The 24,092-nt window shown below is 43.7% G+C and overlaps 3 protein-coding genes across 3 annotated transcripts in view; 2 read left to right on the top strand and 1 right to left on the bottom strand.

Moving 5' to 3' along the window:
* The window catches only part of LOC146633022 (uncharacterized), a 48,836-nt gene extending 38,417 nt beyond the window's left edge, over positions 1 to 10,419 (top strand). Inside the window, exon 5 of the mRNA XM_085352897.1 lies at positions 10,099 to 10,419. Coding sequence (XP_085209023.1) covers positions 10,099 to 10,419 — 321 coding nt within the window. The remainder of the gene's footprint in view (positions 1 to 10,098) is intronic.
* Positions 10,420 to 13,134: 2,715 nt separating this feature from the next.
* On the top strand, positions 13,135 to 16,936 carry LOC146633021 (deoxyribonuclease-1-like). Its single transcript, XM_085351948.1, has 9 exons — positions 13,135 to 13,241; positions 13,922 to 14,060; positions 14,457 to 14,545; positions 14,644 to 14,724; positions 15,533 to 15,648; positions 15,833 to 15,945; positions 16,031 to 16,185; positions 16,261 to 16,354; positions 16,836 to 16,936. Exons 2-9 carry the CDS (start codon positions 13,923 to 13,925, stop codon positions 16,884 to 16,886), a joined length of 837 nt encoding a protein of 278 aa, XP_085208074.1. The 5' UTR covers positions 13,135 to 13,241; position 13,922; the 3' UTR covers positions 16,887 to 16,936.
* A 1,242-nt stretch (positions 16,937 to 18,178) lies between these two features.
* Positions 18,179 to 23,536, bottom strand: eci1 (enoyl-CoA delta isomerase 1). Its single transcript, XM_085351947.1, has 7 exons — positions 23,439 to 23,536; positions 22,814 to 22,936; positions 21,443 to 21,570; positions 21,139 to 21,285; positions 20,891 to 21,012; positions 20,363 to 20,541; positions 18,179 to 18,719 (listed from the first exon to the last, which is right to left on the bottom strand). The coding sequence occupies exons 1-7, from the start codon at positions 23,485 to 23,487 to the stop codon at positions 18,553 to 18,555; spliced, it is 915 nt and encodes a 304-aa protein (XP_085208073.1). The 5' UTR covers positions 23,488 to 23,536; the 3' UTR covers positions 18,179 to 18,552.
* Positions 23,537 to 24,092: the final 556 nt, after the last annotated feature.

Below are 24,092 nucleotides of genomic sequence, written 5' to 3'. Positions count from 1 at the left end.
TTTGCTCGTGTCTGCTGCTCATCCAAGACAAGAGATGTACGGGAAGTCCATTTACCAAAACTCACAGTCCTTTACTTAACAGATCCTTCTCATGCATCAAAAGGATTGCAATGCAGCATAAATGTGAGCACACCTACGTCATCAGCTAAGGATATTGAACTGATTGTGGACACAGGTTCTGCAGTTTCTATCCTGCCTAACCACATCTACGAAGAGCACTTCAGTGGTACGCCACTAAAACCACCTGACCTTCAACTAGTTACATACACAAAGAAAACAATCCCTGTGTTAGGCTGCCTGCAAGTCACAGTGAGCAGAGGAAATGCATCTGCCTCAGCTGTGTTCTTTGTTGTAAGAAAAGGAACTCCTCTTCTTGGAAGAGATCTGATGGAAGTGCTGAATGTCAGCATTGCAGGCAATACTGTTCTACCTCCATGTACTGATCCTACTGCTTCTGTGATGTCTACAAACCCATCACCTGCTTCTTGCATCCCTGCTGCCCCAGATATTGGCTGTGTGCGTGCCTTTGTGCATAAAGTGAAAGTTGACCCAACAGTCAAACCTGTGCGTCAGAAGCTGCGACGTCTCCCGTTTGCTGTGAGGGCTTCAGTTTCAGCAGAACTGGATCGTTTACTCAAAGCTGGTGTCATTGAACGGATTGATGCATCACCATGGGTATCCCCAATTGTTGTGACAGGACGGAAAACTGGTGGAATAAGGCTGTGTGCAGACCTCCGTGAACCAAACAAAGCTGTGATCACTGATTGCTACCCCTTACCACATGTGGATGAATTGTTTGCCAGCTTACAGGGTGCAAAAGTGTTTTCTACAATTGATCTTGCAAATGCATACTACCAGCTGCCCCTGCATGAAGATAGCAGAGATTTGACAGCATTCATTACACATGATGGACTCTTCAGATTCTGTAGAGTACCTTATGGACTGGCCTCTGCCCCCTCAGCTTTTCAGAAAATGATGGCTGAAATTCTTAAAAACCTCCCAGGTGTCCAAAACTACCTGGATGACCTTATTGTCTACAGTAAAAGTGCAGCTGAGCATGACCAAAACCTTAGCACTGTCCTGCAGAAGCTCAAAGATGCTGGACTTGTGCTTAACGAAAACAAATGCCATTTTAGGAAGACATCGCTACGCTTCCTAGGTCATGTTGTCACTGCTGATGGCATTCTTCCTGATGAGGAGCATATTGATGCTGTTTTGAGAGCCCCTCCCCCATCTGATGCTGTTGCTCTGAGATCCTTCCTGGGCTTGGTGTCATGGTACTCCAAGTTCTTGCCAAACTTTGCAACTGTTGTAGCCCCTATGCCTGCCTGTGCTAATGACAAGAACACCTTCACATGGACTTTAGATGCACAAGCGAGCTTTGAAGAAGTAAAAAAACTCCTGGTGAATAGTCCTGCACTGGCACTGTTTGACCCTGCCTTGCGTGTCGTGATCTCTACTGATGCAAGTGACTATGGGCTTGGTGCTGTATTTGCTCAAGTGCAACCTGATGCCACAGAAAAACCTGTGGCGTTTGCTTCCCGCACACTGTCTGCAACAGAACAAAAGTACTCAACTGTTGAAAAAGAAGCTTATGCTTGTGTGTGGGCTGCAGAGAAATGGAGAACGTATTTGTGGGGCCGACGTTTTACTCTGCGGACAGACCACCAAGCTCTGACAACACTGCTGAGCACCAAAGGGATTAATAGGGCTGGAATGCGCATCGCCCGCTGGTCTGCCCGCCTCCTGTGTTTTGACTATGATGTTATTTACCGCCCAGGTTCTCAGAACTATACAGCTGACTGTCTCTCTCACCTGCCCCTGCCTGTTTCTTCCCATCCTACATCAGATGCAGATCATGAAATGGTAGCCCAAGTCTCTGCTGCCATGTCCTCACTTCCAGTTGCGGACTTTGACTCTGCCTGTTCAACTTGCCCTGAACTGGTTGCTTTGCGTTCACAAATACAAAGCGACTGGCCTGCCTCAATCAAAGCACTTGATGTCACGCTTGCACCTTACTACAAAATCCGTAATGAACTTTCAACCCTAAGTGATTATGTTCTCAGAGGCTCAAGGCTCATTGCACCACTTTCAGTGAGACTTAAACTGATTGCACTGGCACATGAAAGTCATCAAGGGATTGTGCGCACAAAACAAAGACTACGAGACCTCTACTGGTGGCCAAAAATGGACTCACAAGTTCAGTCTGCCATAACCTCATGCCTCCTCTGTCAGTCCAATGACAAAACTGCACATACTAACCCTGCTCCTCTCCAACCCGTCCCACTGCCTGATGGACCGTGGAAAAAATTTGGTCTTGACATTGTTGGGCCTTTTGATACTGCTATACCTGCTTGTAGATATGTCATAACATTGACTGACTACTACTCCAAATGGCCTGAGCTTGCCTTTTCACCTTCTGCTACTACTGATGATGTCATTCAGTTTCTCTCATCTGTCTTTAGTCGTCATGGCAACCCAGAGAACATCGTGACTGACAATGGTACACAGTTCACCTCTGTAATGTTCACCTCATTCCTCCAGGATAGAGGCATCTCCCACAGCAGAACATCTGTCTACTACTCAGCTTCAAACGGAGCAATCGAACGGTTTCATCGTGCTCTCCACACCTGTATCCAGACAGCAATCCAGCAGTCGAAACCATGGAAGGCGACTGTGCTGGATTGGCTTCAAGTTTACCGTGCAACACAGCATGCAACTACTTCCCTCTCTCCCTATGAACTCCTGTATGGCAGGAAGATGCGTACTAAACTGGATGTCCTCCCTTTGCCTCCTGCTGTGTCTCCACTGGATGACGTTGCACGTCGCTCAGTTCAGAAATATCAGTTGAAAATGCAACGTTACACTGATGGTAGGCGTCACGCACGGAAACCTTCTTTTCTACCAGGAGAGAGTGTGAGGATAAGGAAACCCCACCATGTCCCTAAAGGACATCCCAGATTTACCCCTCCTGTAACAAAAGCCAAAGGCTCGAATGCCTTCTTGCTGAGTGATGGGAAGATTTGGAATGCCACTCATCTAGCACGCTGTCGCCCAGTGACTGAAAAGAACGCTGACACTGCTAGGTTGCACCACACCCAGACTGGCTCACCTACTGCTAGAAGACTGCCACGCGTCAAGTACAAGCCTCGTTGGCACAAAGACTATATTGTACCATAATAGGTTGCTTGAAAAGGACATTAGAGAAATGTCATTACTTGTTCTATTTTGGGTTTAAGAAGAACTGATTTCCTGTCACCAATGCACTAGAGAAAAATATTGTAATGGAAAAACGGGAATAATTTCTTTTCATTTTACAATGTCAGGCTTATTTAGCTTTTCTAGCTGTAGTATTCTGATGTTATAACTACTGCGACATTTAAGTTCACCAGTGTATGTTTGGTTTGCTAAACAGTGAATTACTTTATTTCTGTACTATGCTATTTGGTGAACTCGTTTTATAAAGAGAGAGGAGATGTTGTGTTCCGTAATGTTTATATCATATTGCACCACTAGAGGGTGGTGTCGCAAAATAAGAGGTAAAGCGGAGCCGGAAAAGGTTTAGAGAATAGAAAGAGATAGAATACAGTTAGGTGGCTAGCTGATAGCCGATGTGTGTCACTGCTATCCCTTGGATGTTAGTCTGTGCTGAATTCATTAAAGAGCACTGTTCTTCATGAGGACTGGTTATTACCGCCCACCATTACAATGAGGAAATCTGTTTCTTGCACCCATCCTGATTTATTTCCACTACCAGTACTTCCTACTGGTCCATCTCTGACACAGTGGTCAGCATAATGTATGTGTGGGAACACAAACAGTGGAGGAATTGTGTTGCCAATGGCATTAACCGCATATACAAATGCGACCAGTGAACCTCTCTCTGCTGATGTCATTGCCCCAACTTGTTTAATATAAGTTAAAGTAATAGTGTGGTAAGTTGTAACATCTGCGTTATTGTTACAACTGACCCCGACTGTAGCTGTTACAACTGACCCAGACTCCTATAGCCATGAACTAGCTAACATTACAGCCAACAGCTAAAACACTAGCACTAAAGACCTACACAGAATATATCCCCATAGACATACAAATAACACAATTTAAGTTTGATGAGTTTAGCTGCAAAGCAGATAATGCTATTAGAAATTGAAATAAAGTAGAAAAACTTACTTTTTGGCATACAAATTACTTTTTTTCATGTTAAATTGTCTGTGTTTGACAAAATGTGCTGATTTTTCACATGTGATAGCAGAACTGAGTTGGGCATGCACAGGATGAGTCACATCATTTGAAACTTAGCCCTGATTGGAGAAACTGGAAGTGTTACAACTGACCCACGTTACAACTATCCCCGGTCTCCCCTACACAAAAGAAGAAACAATGTATTCATTAAAGATTATTTTCAGTCATCTTCAGTTACTCCTGTAAAGCTGAAATGTGTTCACCACATATGTTAACCTGTGATTTTTAAACACTGAAATGGAAAATCAGGTTGTCTGCATACAAAAAGCTAAAGACGCCTGGGAAATAGAGACACTAGAGTTTCTAATAGCGTCCAAGAGAAGTGTGCTTGGAGAGACGATAGCTGACTGCAGCCTCAAGATGGCAGTGATGTAGAAGCACATCACTTATGCTTTGGTATAACTGACTAGACAAGCACTGCTTGTCCTGGCTGAACAGTTGAGTTGGGGTTGCTGTAGTTCAGTTCTACTAATTGGAAGGTTTGCAGTTCAATACCAAGCTGCTGCAAAATACTTAGCCTCCCCCCCGAGGATGTAATATTAAAGTGAATACACGTGCTGATTTCATCTCTTTACATGAAAGAACATTTACTTTTCCAGGAGTCACATTAGTGACTTGTAGCTTTAGGCTTAGTAGACGACTCACACATTGACAAATCCAAACACATTTGAGGGTAATACTCTTAAATGTGTAAATGTAGTGCTCAAAGAAAACAGGGAGCACCACAGCAGAGGTCATTCATGTCTGTCACACACAGGACGTGACAGTGAAAAGTGTGGAGACACTGCACACCTGAAGTTTAGCCGATTGTGTTGCGCTGACACTCAGGTCCTTTTGAAGTGTCGTATATTGATTCAATTGTCCAAAACACAAACATACAAAGAATGAAAAATGCTCCTTGTTATAAGAATGCAAGATTCATTTTGATTTGGTTGTCCGCTGAATTTTTAACATTCTCAGCTGTCATTTGAATGTAGAGACATCTGAGTTACAGAGATAATGAATGAGAACCACACGCTTTAATCCATTTAATGTATGAATCCAGACATTTATTTGGATATTTCACAGTAAAAACCAAACATTTGTTAGAGATGACAAAGGCTTTGCCACATTTAGATGCACTAAAGGTCAGATTTGCTGTTAGTTCTTCATATGTGAGACTCTTTTGCAACAATTAGCAGTTTGCTCGCGTAAGCATACTGCAGGTAATGCTGAGTGATGGAGAAGGCTCGGCAGGTTGCCCGAGTGTACGGCTCTTCAAACCAAAACAAAAAGTCACACCCTAACCTCGAGTGTTTTTATTAACACCTTGAGGGGTAAATGCTGGGTTTTATCCCCCAAACATGTAGACTGCTCACTGCCTGATGTCAGATCACATCTGTAGCTGGTGCTACAAAGTGTGCAAACATGTTTCCCCTCTCTAAGCCTTTCTTCTCTTAAGCATCTCCAGATACATCCCCAGGGACTTCTGAATAGAGTCCTTGGTGATGAACTTGACAAAGTTATTGACATCAGCCTCTCTGTTAGCCGCCAGCTTGTCTATGGTTGGCTTCCTCATCATGGACTTTGTGAGCTGTCTGGCGTGATCTGCAAATGAAACAAATGCACATGTAAGGAAGCTGTGCATTCATATACAATTTCTTCTATGAATACTGACATGGGCTTCAATTCATTGCAAAATATATTCAATTGCAGCACTATTGTGGAGCACCTTTTATTTCTTATGTGGGAAAGTGACATTTCTAACAGGTGCTGAAAGCTTATGCTCTTTCTCTGCCTCCTGCACATCCTGCCAAGTACCAGGATGTACTAAATACTGCTGTACAGATGGAAATACACCCATATCGACACTTCTGAGGTACGAGGTTACATCTCCCTACATGCGGGTTCGTGGCACCTCACCTTAAAACAAACATACACTGATAGCAGCTCATTTTTTTCCTACCTGCCTTGGAAATGTTACCTGCAATTTTATTACCCAAATGGTAAATGGACTGGGTCTTATGTAGCGCGTTTCTACTCATCTGAGCGCTCAAAGCACTGATGAGGCCAATCACCGTGATGTCATCTGCAAACTTAATGATGGTGTTGGAACCATCAGCAGGTCTGCAGTCGTGGGTGAAGAGGGAGTAGAGGAAAGGGCTCATCACACAGCCTTGTGGTACACCGGTGTTCATTGTGATGGTAGATGAGCAGCGGTTATCCAGCCGGACATGTTGGGGGCGGTTGGTCAGGAAGTCCAGTAACCATTTGCAGATGAGGGAACTGATGCCCAGGTCTGTCAGTTTCCTGATGAGTTGTGAGGGGTGGATTGTATTGAATGCTGAACTGAAGTCTATAAACAGCATTCTGGCGTAGGTGTTGTTGTTGTCCAGGTGTGAGAGGACAGAGTGCATTGCGATGGAGACTGCATCCTCTGTGCTCCTGTTCTGGCGGTATGCGAATTGGTGGGGGTCCAGGGTGGGGGGGAGACAGGATTTGAAGTGTGCTAGGACCAGCTGCTCTAAGCACTTAGTGATGATGGGGGTGAGGGCTACTGGGCGGTAATCATTGAGGCAAGATGGGTTGGAGTTTTTGGGTGTCGGGACGATGGAGGTGGAGTTGAAGCAGGCCGGTACCACAGCGTGGGCCAAGGACAGATTGAATATGTCTGTCAGCACTCCTGCAAGCTCCCCAGAACACGCTCTGAGAACACGCCCGGGGATGCCATCAGGACCTGCAGCCTTGTGGACACTGATCCTGCTCAGCACCGCTCCTACATCGGTGGGGGAGAGAGTCAGTGGTTGGTGGTCTGCTTTGGTTGTGGTTGTGGGGTTCCCTCGCTCAAAACGAGCATAAAAGTTGTTGAGCTCATTGAGGAAGGAGACATCAGAGGATGCGGGGGAGGGTTTGGTGGTCCTGTAGTCTGTGATGGTCTGGAGTCCTTGCCACATGCGTCGGGGGTTGGAGTTGGAGAAGTGTTCTTCTACCTTCTTTTTGTAATGGTGTTTGGCTTTTTTGATGCCCTTCTTTAGATTAGCCCTGGCTGTACTGTAGGCGTGTGCATCTCCTGACCTAAAGGCGGTGTTGCGGGCCTTCAGGAAGAGACGAAGATCCCGGTTCATCCAAGGCTTCTGGTTGGGGTACATGGTGATCTGTTTCTGGGTGTAAAGTAAAGTGTGCATGTTAGTCCCCGTAGGGATATAGTTCCTCTGCATTTAACCCATTCACCCAGTGAAGCAGTGGGCAGCCACCAATGCAGCGCCCGGGGAGCAGTGTGTAGGGACGGTACCTTGCTCAGGGGTACCTCAGGGTAGCCGTTCAGTGGAGTCGAACCACCGACCTTCCGATCATGGTGCCACCACTCTACCTACTGAGCTATCCCTGCCCACTGTCAGGTGGTGACACTGTCTGTGGTTTTGGAGATGTAATCCAGTACAGATGAGGCGTACTGGTCCAGGTCTGTGTGGGTGAACATATTCCAGTCTGTTGGTGTGGTTGAAGTTCACCTTTATGTGCTGAAGGTGAAAACACTGAGCAAAGGGAGGAGTGTATGATCTGTAGATACTATGGAAGCTGAAGATTGTACCTGACACCCGTTTGCTGCTGCCACCTTCTGGCCTTCAGGTGCTCTGGACGTGCTGTTTTTTGTCCTACAGCTTTAAGAGGCTCTGTCTCGGCTCTTAGTTGTTGGCACACCTGTTCACCATAAGTCATCACAGCACAGCTCATGGGCTGGGCTCCTCCAAAGGTAACCACCAAGCTGATGTTGGTTGGAGTTGTTTTATATGTTTAGATTAGTTTGTTGTCTCCTGCATGCTGTCATCTGCTGCTCTCCCTCAGGTATGTTCCCAGCTCAGGTGTGTTTGTGAGGGAGTGTTAGGGACCCGCAGAGACACTGGAGACAATAACTTGTACGAGCACAACTAAACTCATGGCTGCTGATCATTTAAGGTTTACCTTCAAAGTAGGAACTGCTGTCCTCCCTTAAACTGTGTGTACAGTGACTGGAGAACAATCCTCAGTGCTGGCCTGCACCTGGGACACTGCAAACCAGGGTGCTTTGCTAGAAAGCAAGTTCAGCACATGCAGGATGTGTTTCTGATATCGCGGTTTCGCAATCTAGCTTTGAGCACATTCATGGTTCCTTTCATCCTCGGCACCAGTTGCTGCTTGTTGGGAACATGACCTCCAACTATCTGTCCACTAACTCTTGGGAAGAGCCCATCAGGATGCTTGGTGAAAAACCTCATTTTAAAAACAGCCCTGCACACTGTTCCTTCACCGTGACCAAAGAGTTCCATGATTCCAGATGCTGACAAGTAATGTCGCTCGGTTGTAACAGATCAAGTAGTGTAATTGTGTTTGTGTGCAGTTCTTTATTTATATATTTGTATTGTCCGGGCATACGAGCACAGCTAAACCTACAGCCGCTGATCATTTAACCTTTAGCTTGGCTTCCCAGTTAAAGTGTTTACAGAGAGGGAATGATTGAATCAGGGTGTCATTTCTCATCTGCACGTGTATGTTGTCCATGCTACCTCAGAGATATTTCAAAGGAAAGGTTAGACCTGTCTCCTTGAGGGATTATTTAAAGCTTCAAGTCCTCTGATCCTCCGTCTTGCCATCAGCTCAGTTTAATCTAGACCAGGCTAAAAGTTTATTATCTTAGGACGGTCTAAGTCATCTGGATGTAAAGTGACTTTAATGTGCATTTCGGCTCCGGAGCCTAATAAAGCTCTTTCCTGGCAGGTGTTGGTGGGTCGAGCAGTCTGACGGAGGAACGTAGTCGGCCATCTTGGAAAGAAGAAAATGTCTTCACACACGGTGAGAAAAACATCGTTTTTATAAATCATGAGTCCGAACATTTTACAGACTTTTATACGTGAAATTGTTCGTAGTTTATAAACACATCTGGAAGTGCCGTGCAAACCAAGGCCGAGCTGCTTTTAGGAAACGTGAAAAGTCTATCAGTACAACTTTCATGAATGATCATCATTTATTGTCATTATATCATTATGATTATTGTTAACTACCACCCTTTAGTAATTATTTACAGTTTTCCAGAACATGAGAAACTAAATGCATGTTAAGAAAAGAAAATAGTAAATGGAAAGACGAAGGCTTCAACCTCTTAGACCTTTCCTTATTTCCAACACAGCTGATTTAAATGGTTAAATGACTTCCAGTTCTCCTGGTAATGAACTAATCAATTGATTCAGGTGTGCTGACCCAGGGTGAGATCTAAAACCTGCAGGACACCGGCCCTCGAGGCCTGGAGTTCGACACCCCTGGTCTTACACCAAGGACTAAATGGTTCATTTTTGGCTCGCTGCACTGTAACAGGGACGGGGTGATTTGCAGAGCACTTTGTAAATGAGGACTGTGTGCAAGAGGTGCAAGTGCACGGGTGAAGTCGCACTGTCCCCTCTGCATTTGATTGTCCCTCGTTGGGTCGGGCGTAAAGACTGAGCAGGGCAATCAGCTGGTAGAACCGATGTCCACAAGATGCAATCAGCGATGCACTTGTTTAAATGTATTTTATGCAATAATACAGTCTTTCTTTTCCAAAACGCATCCAAACAATTTACAGCACAACAGGTTACTATTATGGGCATCATCCAACAAACAGGTTTCTTATCGAAGCAGAGAGGCCGGCACGACAAAACAAGATTTAACTCAAACACTTATTAAGCTTCTGACTCCCTGCCTGTGTCTTTGTTGCTGTAGGAACAAGACGCCAAAGAGAGCCCAACACCTCAGTGCTCTCAGTTGGCTGAAGATGCTCACTCAAGTGCAAACTTACTTGAGCACTACAGGTGTGATCAGTGTAACAAGAAGTTTCATGCCCCGTGTCACCTCAGAACACACCAGCGCATCCACAGTGGGGAAAAGCCCTTCAGTTGTGACCAGTGTGGAAAGACTTTTACTTGGATGAGCCACTTAAAAATCCATGAGATGGTCCACAGCGGAGAAAAACCACACACATGTGAGGAGTGCGGAAAGGCTTTTAATTATAAGAGCAACTTAAAGAGACACAAACTGGTCCACAGTGGAGTTAAAGCACACAAGTGTGACCAGTGTGGGAGGGCTTTTGCTTTGAAGTCGAGCTTGGCGACACAAGCTGGTGCCGCATGTGACCTTTCTGGGAAAGCCTCCAGCCAGCGACCCCAGAAACACGGCAACAGACGCTGATACGTGATCGGTGCAGCAGTTCAGTTTACACAAACTCGAGCTTAAGTCAACTCTACGCTTACTGACCATGGACACGCACCAGTGCGACCAGTGTGACAAAGCCTAGAACCAGTTTAGAGGTAATTCAGTCAGTTTTTTTAAACAAGCTAATGTGTATATAAAAGATTTGTTACTGGTAATACAGCAAAACTTTATTGTAGTTTTTAAAGTTCAAGTTAAACCATGTGAAATAAGTTGGATAATACACGGTGTTACATATGGGACACAAACGCAGCGTTTTGGGACAACATGGTTTCTGTTGGGTTTACACAAACTGTAAAGATGTTATTACGATGTTATTACGATGTTATTACGATGTTATTACGATGTTATTACGATGTTATTACGATGTTATTACGATGTTATTACGATGTTATTACGATGTTATTACGATCAATGTTAGCTCTACATGGGTGTTAGATTTCAAAATAAAATCCTTTTAAACGATCGTCTCGTTTCATTTATCACCAGCAGAACAGTCTCCAACAGTGTCCAACTTTATGGCTCATAATGGGCAAAGACGCGGCTACAACTTTAATGCTAATCTGAAGTGAATAAAACTATAATAGGACATGCATTTAGATCTGTACATATGCTGTAATGATCACATGATGTGGCGCCATCCTTTCTGAAATTAAACCGACAACAGATTTGTTGTCTGGGGCATTTAACACAAACTGATTTGAATAAAACGACATCATGAATGCAAAAAACGATGCAGCTGCATTCATATTCATATTTCCTCCTCGGTTCCAACTATTAATACAGAAATGCAAATGCATCATTCTTTTCTTGAAATTTAAACACAGGTTTATAAACGGTCTCAGCAGTTCTTAAGTACATTTAGTAAAACAGGTAAACACTTACTAAAACACAGTCATTGTGTCCTTACATGCTGTCGTTTTAGCAGACTCTCAAACCAGTTTCAGTCCAGTAGTGTCCGTATCACTGCCGCCCAAAACCAGTATCACGAGCTCAGTGTGTCACATGGCCTTGCTTGACCAGATGGTGCTATTCAAAATGTTGCCAGAAGGGATAATGAGCATCACTCTCATGCCAACAGTTATGGCAAAGATTTTATTCTGCACGTTTGATCTGAGACACAACTGGTTATCCATCAAAGTTCAACACTTTAAAGTCCACAACTTTCCACACTCTGATAAGCACATCCCAGCGGTGACCGCCCCGCCGGTTCCCAGACTGCAGCCTTGCCGTTCGCTCTGGGGCTTATTTTTAGCTACACACATGGCACTTTTCCATTTTATCATTCTCTATTAAACATCTTACAAAGAAGTATTTAACTTTAATTAGTTTTACCAGAGTGTGCATGTTTATGGATGTTAGAGAAAAATATAATATAAAATAAAATATAAATATAAGGTGCAGATACTGCACATCTGCACCCCCCAACAGGTCACATGTGCATATAACCAAAAGTCAAATACAGAAAATGATCCTGCTACTTTGGCCCTAGTGCAACTCTCTGTTGGTCTTTGGTTTAAACTGCAAGAGTGGCTACAAATCTGTGGTTAAGCTGCACTTCCTGCTGTTTCTCCCTCTGTACTCGTTGCTCTTTAGGTCAGTATGTGGTAGTTTTCCATGTCCCAGTGGAGATTTCCTCTCGTGCAAGCTTTCCTCACGCGCACACTGAGCCCTCATCCTTTCTACACAAAATTCTTTTCTCTACTTCATAAACAAGACTAATAGTCAGCAAACATCTTGGCTTCACTTGGATTCTCAAGTTTAAAATACATGGAAAGTTTGGGAAACTATGGTTTACCCTGACGGGAGCATGAATGTGGACAGCAGCGGTGGCACCGAAATTTATTCAGTATTTGCTGAGGCATCAGATTCTCGACAGCTGGCAGTAAAGAAAGAGTCAGGAGGCTGGGTGTAGTGGACACCGGTATATGTCTAAGCACCGACCTGGCAGATCTGATTACAATGTTAAAAACATAGAGCTTAACCCTCATCAGTAACATGACAACTGTAACATGCTGTAAGTATGAGCACTTTTATGAAACTTCACTAAAGTGTATTATTGTGTTGTCAAGCTTGAATGCATTGTAAGTGAATGGGTTCTGTTTGTTCAGCTACAACTGGGAAGAAAAACTTTCTGACCAATAAGGTGGAGACGGTGGCATACTTGTGTTGTATCAGCCTATCGGAAGGTTTTTGAAGGTCTGATTTCAAGATATAACACTGGGACAGATGATAGTTTAACAAGGCTGTAGCAATATTACTGTTGTTATTGCTAATGACTGTTACGTGTCTCTGCTGGAGCAGACCTAGAGTAGATATTATGTTTTGTCTGTCCCTGCTCTCATGAACAAGGCATCTTTCAAACTGCTTGAAGGAATTTCTTCAGTTTCCGTAAGGATTTTGCCAAAGTTTAAGGTCATCCCAACACTGCGACACTCATTCTGAGTTCATTTGTGAAGTGTGACAGAACTTCACACAAATGCCAAACAGGACAACAGCAAGTTAAAACAATGCTGAAGTGTTTTTATTGTATGACGAGCAGAAAAGAATTTGAGGTTGCAACGTTATCCTTGTTGCACTGCAATCTTGGGATGTGAGAACCTGAAAGCCTGAAATCTGTACCCCATCCACAACACACCTTTTCTCTGTACTCCTCCCCAGCACCCTGCAGTCACATGCGCCTGCAGGTAGATAAAAACCTCAAAAGAGACACTGGTCGCCATTCTGCTCAGAAGCTTTTCAGGAGCTTTCAGAAGATTCACGAGTTCAGGCGTCTCCACCGTGCAGACATACAGGAGCAGGTATGGACCTCTCACTCGCTACAAAAACATCTGAGCTGTATTCGGTGCAATACTGTGAGCCAGTTTCTTGTTTAGAGTGGATGTTTCAGGCTACAGCAGCATTACAGTAACTTTTGTGCATTTTTCCTGCAGTAATTGTGCGTTTACAAACACATTTCAGCAGCACATGCAAACCATCACAGTATAAATGTAGCTCTCTGTTTCCATATTTGGCAACCTTTGGTCTTCCACAACAGCTCCAGGACGGTGTAACCAGGGCAACAGAGTAATATATTGTCCTAAAAGGATAATATTTTACCAAGCCTTGCAACATGCTGCAAATAGCGACGCGCTAAATAGCATGTTAGATAAACTGCCAAAAATACATCCAGAGGAGCAGGTGTTTGGTCTCTCACTCTCATGTCATGAGCTCTCAGCAGATGGTGGAACATGAGCCGCTTTGTTTTGGACTAAACTCCATGTTAAACTGGACTTTATGACAGAGAAATATGGAGTGAAAGGAAAGGCCTTACTTCAGCCTGCAAATCGGTTTTTAATGCACAGGACCTGAAAATTATTAACCTGATAACCTGGGAAGTCATTAGCTTACATACGTGTAAAATAAATATGAAATCATTTGTAAGCGTCAGTGTTTCATGTGATTTCTAAGTCATTTTTAACATGTGACCTGTTTGGTGTAGGATGCATTTGGTGGGCACTTTGGGGCTTTTTCTGACCTTGCTGCATCTCTCTAACTCGCTGCTGCTGGGAGCCTTTAACATCAAATCCTTCGGAGACACCAAAGCCTCCAACACCACTCTGATGAACATCATTACCAAGGTCTGGGACTTTTCCCTCTTTGGTAGATATGACAGTTTGTACAAAATGTTTACATCCACCCATTTGTAATGCAATTTGGGTCAGAGTGCTTTCAAAACCAATCCAGAAGTGTTATCTTGTGTGTGCGTTTTGAAATAGTTTGAACTGAATTTTGAGAAATGCTTTGGATGATTTGGCCTGTTGCAGAAGTAAACCTGAATATTCCCAGAATATTCCCACCTCTATGCTTAAGGAATGATCAATGAAATAACTGGATGTGCAACAGCTGTAGCGTTGCCTTTACAATCTAAAGCTTAACACATGAATTTTTTCGTGCAAGGTAAAATATAAACAAACGTGATGTTGCAAGATGGACAATCAGGTGATTCATTTTCATTTTTTATGTGTGTTTTGCAGATTGTCCAACGCTATGACGTCATTCTGATCCAAGAGGTCAGAGACAGTGATCTCTCAGCAACCCAAAAACTCATGGAGTACGTCAACAAGTGAGTCCACACACCGAACATGGAACATTCAGAGTAACACTGAGCATGAAATGCAAACGTATGGAAACATAAAAGTGTGTGTTTGTGTTTCCCCCCAGAGATTCTCCTCAGTACAAATACATCGTCAGCGAGCCTCTCGGTGCGAGCACCTATAAAGAGCGATATCTCTTCCTTTACAGGTGCACCACGATGAAAAAAATAAGTCTCTACTCTACACACAGTGAAATGATATTTATTCAGTTCAATTTTATTTACACAGCGCCAAATCACAACAAGAGTCGCCTCAAGGCGCTTTATACTGTCAGGTAGACCCTACAATAACACATACAGAGAAAAACCCAACAATCATATGACCCCTATGAGCAGCACTTTGGCAACAGTGGGAAGGAAAAACTCCCTTTTGACAGGAAGAAACCTCCGGCAGAGTCAGGCTCAGGGAGGGGCGGCTGTTTGCAACAAAACATGGTTCGTTGCAGTGATGCCGTGTAAAAAGCATTTTTAGTTCTTGCTCTAAATATGTATTTTGTAGAAAGGGAAAAAGTCTTTTTCATGGCAGAATGTGAATAGTTTGATTGTTTTCTTTGTTTCTTAAAGCCAAACAATTTAACAAAAATAAAAATGACTTGTTCACGTTGCCCGGGGTTAAAGTCAGGATTGGTGTTGGATCATCATCACTACTTAGACCTCAGAGGGTTAAAGAACCTCCCATAAGTTTCTCAAATAACCATTCAAAACAACTTGATTAAAAATTTATATTTCCAGCATGTTTGTAGTGTTTGAGGCATGTTTGAAGTAATTTAACGGCAAATCCTCCGTCTTTGTTCTGGCATAAACATACATCTTATACACACTCAGAATTCAGAAGAAGTGATTTAAAAAAAGGGGAAAAGCAGAACTACAATAAATTTGTCCCGAGAAGCAACTGGACATGTTTAGAAATGAAGTACACACTGGCAGCAAATGAAAAGGTGGTGATTTTCTCCACAGGGAGGCGCTGGTATCGGTGGCAAAAAGCTACACCTATTACGACGGCCCGGAGGAAACTGGACAAGACGCCTTTAGCAGGGAGCCGTTTGTCGTAATGTTCTCCTCCAAACACACTGGTAGGTGCTGTGGCTCGAGTTATACAGCTGTTTCTGCATCACACTGATAATGATGTGGATCCTCATTCAAACATTTGTGCGTGGTAGTTCCTGGGACATGTTAGTCACTAGTCCTTTATCATTCTCATGCGGTGTAAGCGCCTCCGTCACTGTCAACACTCCTTCGTTCCCTTCTCTTCTGTAGCTGTGAGAGACTTTACTCTGATCCCTCAGCACATCTCCCCAGAATCAGCTGTTCGGGAGCTAAATGCTCTCTATGACGTGGTGGCAGATGTCCGCGCTCGCTGGAACAATGATGTATTTACAGCCTACAAGTAAAAATCATTTATTTGGTGGAAAAACACACATTCGGTAAATGCGACTCACACTACTCTCCCTGCAGGACATCGTGCTGCTGGGTGACTTCAACGCAGGCTGTAGTTATGTGTCCGGGTCTGACTGGCAGCAGATCCGCATCTTCACTGACAAGACTTTCCATTGGCTGATCACTGATGCGGCCGACACTACCGTGTCGCAAACTGTCTGCCCTTACGACAGGTAGACAGATTGTGGCAGGTCGTTCTGATGTGTGCACGCAAACTCTAAACTCTAATCATCTTTCTGTGTTTGCAGGATTGTGGTCACTGCGGACATGATGAGAGGAGTGGTGAAAGATAGTGCGAAGGTGTATAACTACATGACGGACCTGAATCTCAAACAAGATCTGGTAACAGATGAATTTCAATCCTTATCTCTGTAAGAATTCATTTGAACTAAAAAGCACAACCTGCCTCATTCCCCGCTGACACTAATGGAAACGTCAATATAAAAAGTTAACATAATGCTGTATTCACTGCAACTGAGACCATAGACTCGTCAGCAAAATGTTTACTGAGCTCCAATCAGAAGAGAGGCATTCTACACAAAGGGCAAAGCAGTCGCCCCATCAGAAATCATGCAGTTTTAAAGCACTTTTGCTTTTTTAATATCAGCTTTGAGCTACAGAAAATCGAGCAACTTTGTAAAGCAGTGGCTGTAGTAACGACCACAGAGATGCAAACAAAATCATAATGCAGTGTATACTGTAGTGATGGCATTACCATGCAGGCACGTTGAGTTTTTCAGCACTGGAAAGAAACCTGTGGAAACTGAAGCCGTCTGCAGCACAAACTGTGAGCCACTAAAAGAACGGTTTCTCTGTCTCTCAGGCGTTGGCTGTCAGCGACCACTTCCCCGTGGAGGTGAAGCTGAGCGGTTAGGCTCACGTTGCTTGAACCGTGACTTCCACAAGCTTTCCACACATCGTGCTCAATCTGCAGCCAGCACGATGATCATTCAGTTGGGGACTACTGTCAGCCACAGCTTCATGAAATGCAAATGCACAATAAAGCCACTAAAAGAATTTCACTGAAAACTTGTGTGTTGTAAAGAATTCGGCTTCTTGTTGCAGTGGAGCACATTTGTCTGGAACATTTACTGAGACCCTTTGTTGATTTGGAAACCTTTAATAACGCGTTTGTATTTTATTTCACTTCCTTTGTCTGCTTAAATGTCTTCAGAGTTTAAAGTTTTTTAATTAATTTCCCAAAACAGCTCAAACACACAGCAAAACACTAACCTGCAAAACTGAGCCAAAAATGTTGAAAAAAAGCGGTAGAGTAATACAATCAGTCATCTTCAGTTACTCCTGTAAAGCTGAAATGTGTTCACCACATATGTTAACCTGTGATTTTTAAACACTGAAATGGAAAATCAGGTTGTCTGCATACAAAAAGCTAAAGACGCCTGGGAAATAGAGACACTAGAGTTTCTAATAGCGTCCAAGAGAAGTGTGCTTGGAGAGACGATAGCTGACTGCAGCCTCAAGATGGCAGTGATGTAGAAGCACATCACTTATGCTTTGGTATAACTGACTAGACAAGCACTGCTTGTCCTGGCTGAACAGTTGAGTTGGGGTTGCTGTAGTTCAGTTCTACTAATTGGAAGGTTTGCAGTTCAATACCAAGCTGCTGCAAAATACTTAGCCTCCCCCCCGAGGATGTAATATTAAAGTGAATACACGTGCTGATTTCATCTCTTTACATGAAAGAACATTTACTTTTCCAGGAGTCACATTAGTGACTTGTAGCTTTAGGCTTAGTAGACGACTCACACTGACAAATCCAAACACATTTGAGGGTAATACTCTTAAATGTGTAAATGTAGTGCTCAAAGAAAACAGGGAGCACCACAGCAGAGGTCATTCATGTCTGTCACACACAGGACGTGACAGTGAAAAGTGTGGAGACACTGCACACCTGAAGTTTAGCCGATTGTGTTGCGCTGACACTCAGGTCCTTTTGAAGTGTCGTATATTGATTCAATTGTCCAAAACACAAACATACAAAGAATGAAAAATGCTCCTTGTTATAAGAATGCAAGATTCATTTTGATTTGGTTGTCCGCTGAATTTTTAACATTCTCAGCTGTCATTTGAATGTAGAGACATCTGAGTTACAGAGATAATGAATGAGAACCACACGCTTTAATCCATTTAATGTATGAATCCAGACATTTATTTGGATATTTCACAGTAAAAACCAAACATTTGTTAGAGATGACAAAGGCTTTGCCACATTTAGATGCACTAAAGGTCAGATTTGCTGTTAGTTCTTCATATGTGAGACTCTTTTGCAACAATTAGCAGTTTGCTCGCGTAAGCATACTGCAGGTAATGCTGAGTGATGGAGAAGGCTCGGCAGGTTGCCCGAGTGTACGGCTCTTCAAACAAAAACAAAAAGTCACACCCTAACCTCGAGTGTTTTTATTAACACCTTGAGGGGTAAATGCTGGGTTTTATCCCCCAAACATGTAGACTGCTCACTGCCTGATGTCAGATCACATCTGTAGCTGGTGCTACAAAGTGTGCAAACATGTTTCCCCTCTCTAAGCCTTTCTTCTCTTAAGCATCTCCAGATACATCCCCAGGGACTTCTGAATAGAGTCCTTGGTGATGAACTTGACAAAGTTATTGACATCAGCCTCTCTGTTAGCCGCCAGCTTGTCTATGGTTGGCTTCCTCATCATGGACTTTGTGAGCTGTCTGGCGTGATCTGCAAATGAAACAAATGCACATGTAAGGAAGCTGTGCATTCATATACAATTTCTTCTATGAATACTGACATGGGCTTCAATTCATTGCAAAATATATTCAATTGCAGCACTATTGTGGAGCACCTTTTATTTCTTATGTGGGAAAGTGACATTTCTAACAGGTGCTGAAAGCTTATGCTCTTTCTCTGCCTCCTGCACATCCTGCCAAGTACCAGGATGTACTAAATACTGCTGTACAGATGGAAATACACCCATATCGACACTTCTGAGGTACGAGGTTACATCTCCCTACATGCGGGTTCGTGCCACCTCACCTTAAAACAAACATACACTGATAGCAGCTCATTTTTTTCCTACCTGCCTTGGAAATGTTACCTGCAATTTTATTACCCAAATGGTAAATGGACTGGTTCTTATGTAGCGCGTTTCTACTCATCTAAAAGCACTTTACACAACTTGTGCAATCACCCATTCGCACAAGCACATCTTTCTAAGTGCTTCATAGCTAATGTTCACACACATTCAGAGCAATTTGGGGTTAGTATCTTGCCCAAGGATATTTGGCACATAGACCAGGGGAAGCCAGGAGTCGAGCCACCAACCTTCCGATCAGTGGATGACCTGCTCCACCACCTGAGCTACACAAATAAATCTACTTTAAATAAAACATCATTTCCTTGTCTTTAATAGTGTGCAGGAACTCTGGTTTTACTCCCCATGATGCAGTAGACTGCAGAACTACCTTGAACAGCAATAAAGTCGTTATTGACTGCACGACTTTCAGTCTCACATCGTCGGAGGAGTTTTGGCCCGTTTGTCTTTATAGTGCGACTCCAGCTCATTGAGGTTTGGGGAGAATTCTTTCATAAGGTCGCAGCATTTCAATCCAGCTGATGTCTGGACTTTGACGGGGCCACTGCAAAACCTCGATTCTTTTCATTTCCAGCACGTCTGTTGTAGGTTGGCTGCTGTGAAGGGATCGTGGCACAATTTGGGCAAAGCTTTCGATATTGGATAGATGCATGACGTGCTTATGATCGACTCACTGACTGCACCATGCAACATTATGTTCAAACGTTTCCGCTTTGGTGTCAAATGAGTCATGCTTGTCTGGTCTTGAAATGTTGACAAGTGCTAACATGCTAACTGAGCCTGTAGTCTCAGACATGTAGCTCGTTTTGTTTGTTGTAGAGTGTTGTAGTTCTACCTTGTGAAGACCGTGGAATTAACCACCTGAATACTCCAAAACCTCAACGTGCCAAAACGTCTGATTTTACAGAGGTGATCACACATTTCCATCTAACATCTGTTTGACTGAAAAAAACCCACAGCAGCATTGAGATAATAGGACGACCGATTAAACTTTGTTCTAGGTTTCCTGTGTTGATTATGACACATATGAGCAGCACAGCAGTGAAGAGGAGAGACGGAGACATTTTTACCTTGACTTCAAAATGTGGTCAAATGACCAAAGAGCTGTCAGACTTTTTATTTTATTTTGAATAGAAACAAGATTAGAAATCTTGACTCAGGTGAATCTTTTTGGCAGCAATAACCTGACATACACATGAACATATTGTGCAGACCAAGTTGCAGCACCACAGGTGGAAAAAATGACAAGTATAACTGATGTTTAGTATACCTGGAATAGCCAACCACTTGGTCATGGTCTCTGTGGCTGTAGTGAGGACCTGGTCTTCATGCACCAGCTGGTCCACCAATCCTATCTTCAAGGCCTCTGCAGGGCTGTAGAGCAGCCCCAACTGTAGGGCCATCTCTGTGGTCCGATGTCCGACTGTGTTTACCATAGTGTCCTTAAACCTGCAGGAGCAGTTTTACAGTGACAAGACAAAACAAAGATGGGTGTGAAATGTTAATAAAACAGTTTTTAAACTGAGAAGTTGTATTGGTTTTAGGGGCTTTGGCACAAAATTATACAAACCCCGATTCAAAAAGATGAACCGCAGTGAGACTGAAATGAGTTCTTTGTTTTTATCTCCACAACATGAGCAGCGGCGTTACAGCGCAGGAGAACCATGCAAGAAGAAGCTAACTGCAAACCTCTCGCATTCACTGAGCTTAAATGAGACTAATGCATGTAAACTGTGTTTCTACCTTGCTGCTGGTACTATGAATTATTATTGTAATTAGTGTTGGTGTAATTTCTTACCAAAAAGGTGCTACAATGCCGAGCTTGGTCTCATTGAGACCGATGCTGTAACGAGGGTTATCCGCCATTATTCTGTAGTCACATGTCATCGACAGCAGGCAGCCTCCTGCAGGACTGGAGCCCTGGGTGACGAGTAACGAGAAGCCCGCAAGCTTATTTCAGTGTGTTTGCCCCCCAGAATGCACCACTCTGTCCTTGTGTGAGGTGCAGACAGTGTGGAGGTAGGTGCTGCGTTGTTCTATACGTACATTGACTGCTGCTATAGTGATCATGTTGGAGCCATAGAACTTGAGCCACATCTCTTGCACAGCTTTCCAGAACTCCGCACAGTGCTCTGGACTCTTCCCATACATGTCCAAGATGTCCAGCCCGGCTGAGAACACCTTGGGCTGGCTCTGGATTTCAGGGTAAAACACATCCAGAAGCTAAACCCGCTGGATAAACTGTCATTATACTTAGCATGTTCAAACTTCAGCTGTGGAACTGTAAACATGAAAGACTTCACTGTAACACAGATGTTAGTCCATCTGCACAAAGCTGCTTTAACTGTACCGAGGTGACGACGAGGCCTCTGCAGCTCTTGTCCATCTCCAGCTTCTCAAGAGCAATGCAGACATCAGTGAGAAACTCTAAACTAAGACTGTTGACAGGAGGACTCTGCATGTGCATCACTGCCACACCTGCAGAGACAGAGGCGATGATCATTCACTTGAATGCTGCAGTGATTGCTGCGCCAGGAAACCTGCGATGGAGATTTTGCATGCTTTGTGTCTGCTGATGATGGCAGCTGAGGTCACACTGGATTAAACTCAAATTAGTGATCCCTGAGAGGAAAGACAAACAACCTGAGCGATCGCCGGCCTGCTGCACTTTGCATCCGACTAATTAAGTCAATGGGGTGAGAGGATATTGATTCATACGGGTGTATCCACCCGCTAAGGTGCTTTAACACTTTAATTGGACTGACAGTGATGTGAGAAACTCACCTCAGCGGTCTCCCAGAGGCTTGGCTCTGCTCTGGATGTGGTGAGAGGAGGGGCTTTGGGGGCCACCACGCTGATAAATTCTTTTCTACTTTAATCGCCCACGTTATTGGATTTCACTCTACACGGCACTGCGGACATCAATATCAATGACACAGCCCTATAAAAGTGTGGGAGAAGCTCCTAGCCTCAGTAAACACTTTCCTGATGACTTTATGGGCTCAGTCAGTCATCGCAGCACCAGATCCACATATTTGATTTGCCAGGTTTGCCCCTCCCCCCTCTGTCTCCTCGCAGTCAGACTGGGAGGCGAGTAATATATAAGATGATATTTATTATAGCATAATAAATATACTAACATTGTTTTTCTGATGGAGAAGAAGATTTTATCGAAGTGTATTACACCTCCCTGGGTTGGTTAATAGCCTTGAGCATCAACTGTTGTTTTAAATATTCACACAGTTGCTTTTTTGCTGGGTTTGCATTATCCATCACGCTGCTCTAAGCTTGCTACGCGCCTCAGCTTTTAAAAATGCTCCTTTTATGCTGGACAATAACTTTTATTTAATTTCATTACAATGCAGCTTTGGTGAGTCACAGGTATTTCTGTTGTGGCTGCCCTTGATGTAATTTGGCTTCTTCTAGTCCAGCAGACGGACTCCAACTCCCCCTGGTGATCGTGGTGATCGTGGTGCTCGCTCAGCTCCGAGCTGAACATGCTACAGCTGGAGAACTGCCTCATGTGCCAGCTGGAGTTAAACAGGGGGAGTTAATGTCTGTGGGACAAGAGACTTACAGGCAGAGCCAGCTGAATTTTCCACACATCTGTATTTACATGACCTTCCCCTACATATTTAGAACAACTCACTCACAGTTGTACTTCATGTCTCATTTACAAAGCATCCTTTCACCTGCACAGTCGTATTAGCAAAATGCTCACCTGAGCTCTGGTCAAAATCCACTTTGATCTTCTGTGAGGTGGAGCTGCTGCTCCGCTGAGCAACAAGCGCAGGAGCCCTGCGAGCAGCAGCATGACCGCTGCAGGAGAGCTGGGACAGAAGACCTGCACAGGAACACAGCACACTGGCTCAGTTCAAAGTCATCGGTCACAAAGCAGCAACACACACATTCAAAAGACAGGAAACAGCCATGTAGCATAATTATTATAGAATTTGATATAATACGTATCAATGTGCAGTCGTGTTAATAGTTTGAAGAGATCCAAGTTGAAATGATGCACGAAAAAATTTTTTCTTTCGCTAATGAACAGAAAAACAGTTTCTCATGAGCTTTTGTTTCCGGAGCCTCTGTGACAGACAGCTAAAGCTAACAGCTGGCATGCAGCGCATAACAAACACACGCTTCTTTACACGTTCAGCCTCGTATTCGCTCTCAGCTCCCGTGTTGTGGGTGAGTGGAGTTGCACACACCGACATAAAGAGACAAGCGCTGCGACCTTTGCTCCAGTTTCTGCAGCGCACCGTCGGCAGCAGGAGCTCGGTGTGTTGTGAGGAAATAGAGACGCACAAACTCGGACTTTCTCCCCCCGAAACTCCCAAACCTACCTGTTAAACCCGGCTTGGTTCTCAAACATGCCCTCAAAGCCATTTTCATTCGCTCAGACAGTCACGTCCTCCCGTTCTCGTCTTTAGCGTCTGGTCTTCTTCACCGGGTCTTTTAGAAACAGGCTTTTAGTTTGACTGTGTTGTGACGGAATAGCGCCATCTTCTGGTTGGCTGGCTTCATGATTTTCAATCCTGCCAAAGAATCTCCTCCTCAGTAATTTATTTAGTTTTTTTTTTTGCTTCTTGAGCCACCAGTCATCTCTTCATGTTTTGTAAGAAAAATATAAAATAAGTGCAGCCATTTAAGCAAACATGCAAATACAGTATATGAGGCAAAAACCGAGTTTGCGCAATTTAGTTAGTTAATATTTGGTGTGAGGCCCTTTATCCTCCAACACAGCCTGAACTCTCTTAGGCAGCTTTCTTGTTGTTTCTTCAGGAATAGTTCCTCTATCCAGGTCTTTTTTTCTGCATTGGCAGTGTGTTTGGGATCATTGCCCTGATGAAAAAAATTAAGGCTTAACCAATCAGACACTTTTCAGATGGTATTGAATGGTGGATTAAACTCTGATAGTACTTTTCTGAATTCATAATCCCATCAGTTTTGACATGAATGCACAACACCACAGGTTCAAATGCACAGAACTGTGCTTT

Source organism: Diplotaxodon limnothrissa, linkage group LG4 (assembly GCF_057381915.1).
Source record: "Diplotaxodon limnothrissa isolate DT_005_m linkage group LG4, D_limnothrissa_male_GT1.1, whole genome shotgun sequence".
NCBI lineage: Eukaryota > Metazoa > Chordata > Actinopteri > Cichliformes > Cichlidae > Diplotaxodon > Diplotaxodon limnothrissa.
Note: the sequence above shows the minus strand (reverse complement) of the source record. Positions and strands in the feature narration are given on the sequence as shown.

What these genes read in the sequence shown, in the direction of transcription:
- LOC146633021 (XM_085351948.1), top strand. Translation starts at nt 13,923, where the DNA reads ATGCATTTGGTGGGCACTTTGGGGCTTTTTCTGACCTTGCTGCATCTC. An exon ending in GTTCTCCTCCAAACACACTG is followed by an intron (nt 15,649 to 15,832) that starts GTAGGTGCTGTG and finishes TCTCTTCTGTAG; the next exon opens with CTGTGAGAGACTTTACTCTG. An exon ending in GCGCTCGCTGGAACAATGAT is followed by an intron (nt 15,946 to 16,030) that starts GTATTTACAGCC and finishes CTCTCCCTGCAG; the next exon opens with GACATCGTGCTGCTGGGTGA.
- eci1 (XM_085351947.1), bottom strand. Translation starts at nt 23,487, where the DNA reads ATGAAAATGGCTTTGAGGGCATGTTTGAGAACCAAGCCGGGTTTAACA. An exon ending in GGATTTTGACCAGAGCTCAG is followed by an intron (nt 21,571 to 22,813) that starts GTGAGCATTTTG and finishes CTGTCTCTGCAG; the next exon opens with GTGTGGCAGTGATGCACATG. An exon ending in TCACTATAGCAGCAGTCAAT is followed by an intron (nt 21,013 to 21,138) that starts GTACGTATAGAA and finishes CTCGTCACCCAG; the next exon opens with GGCTCCAGTCCTGCAGGAGG.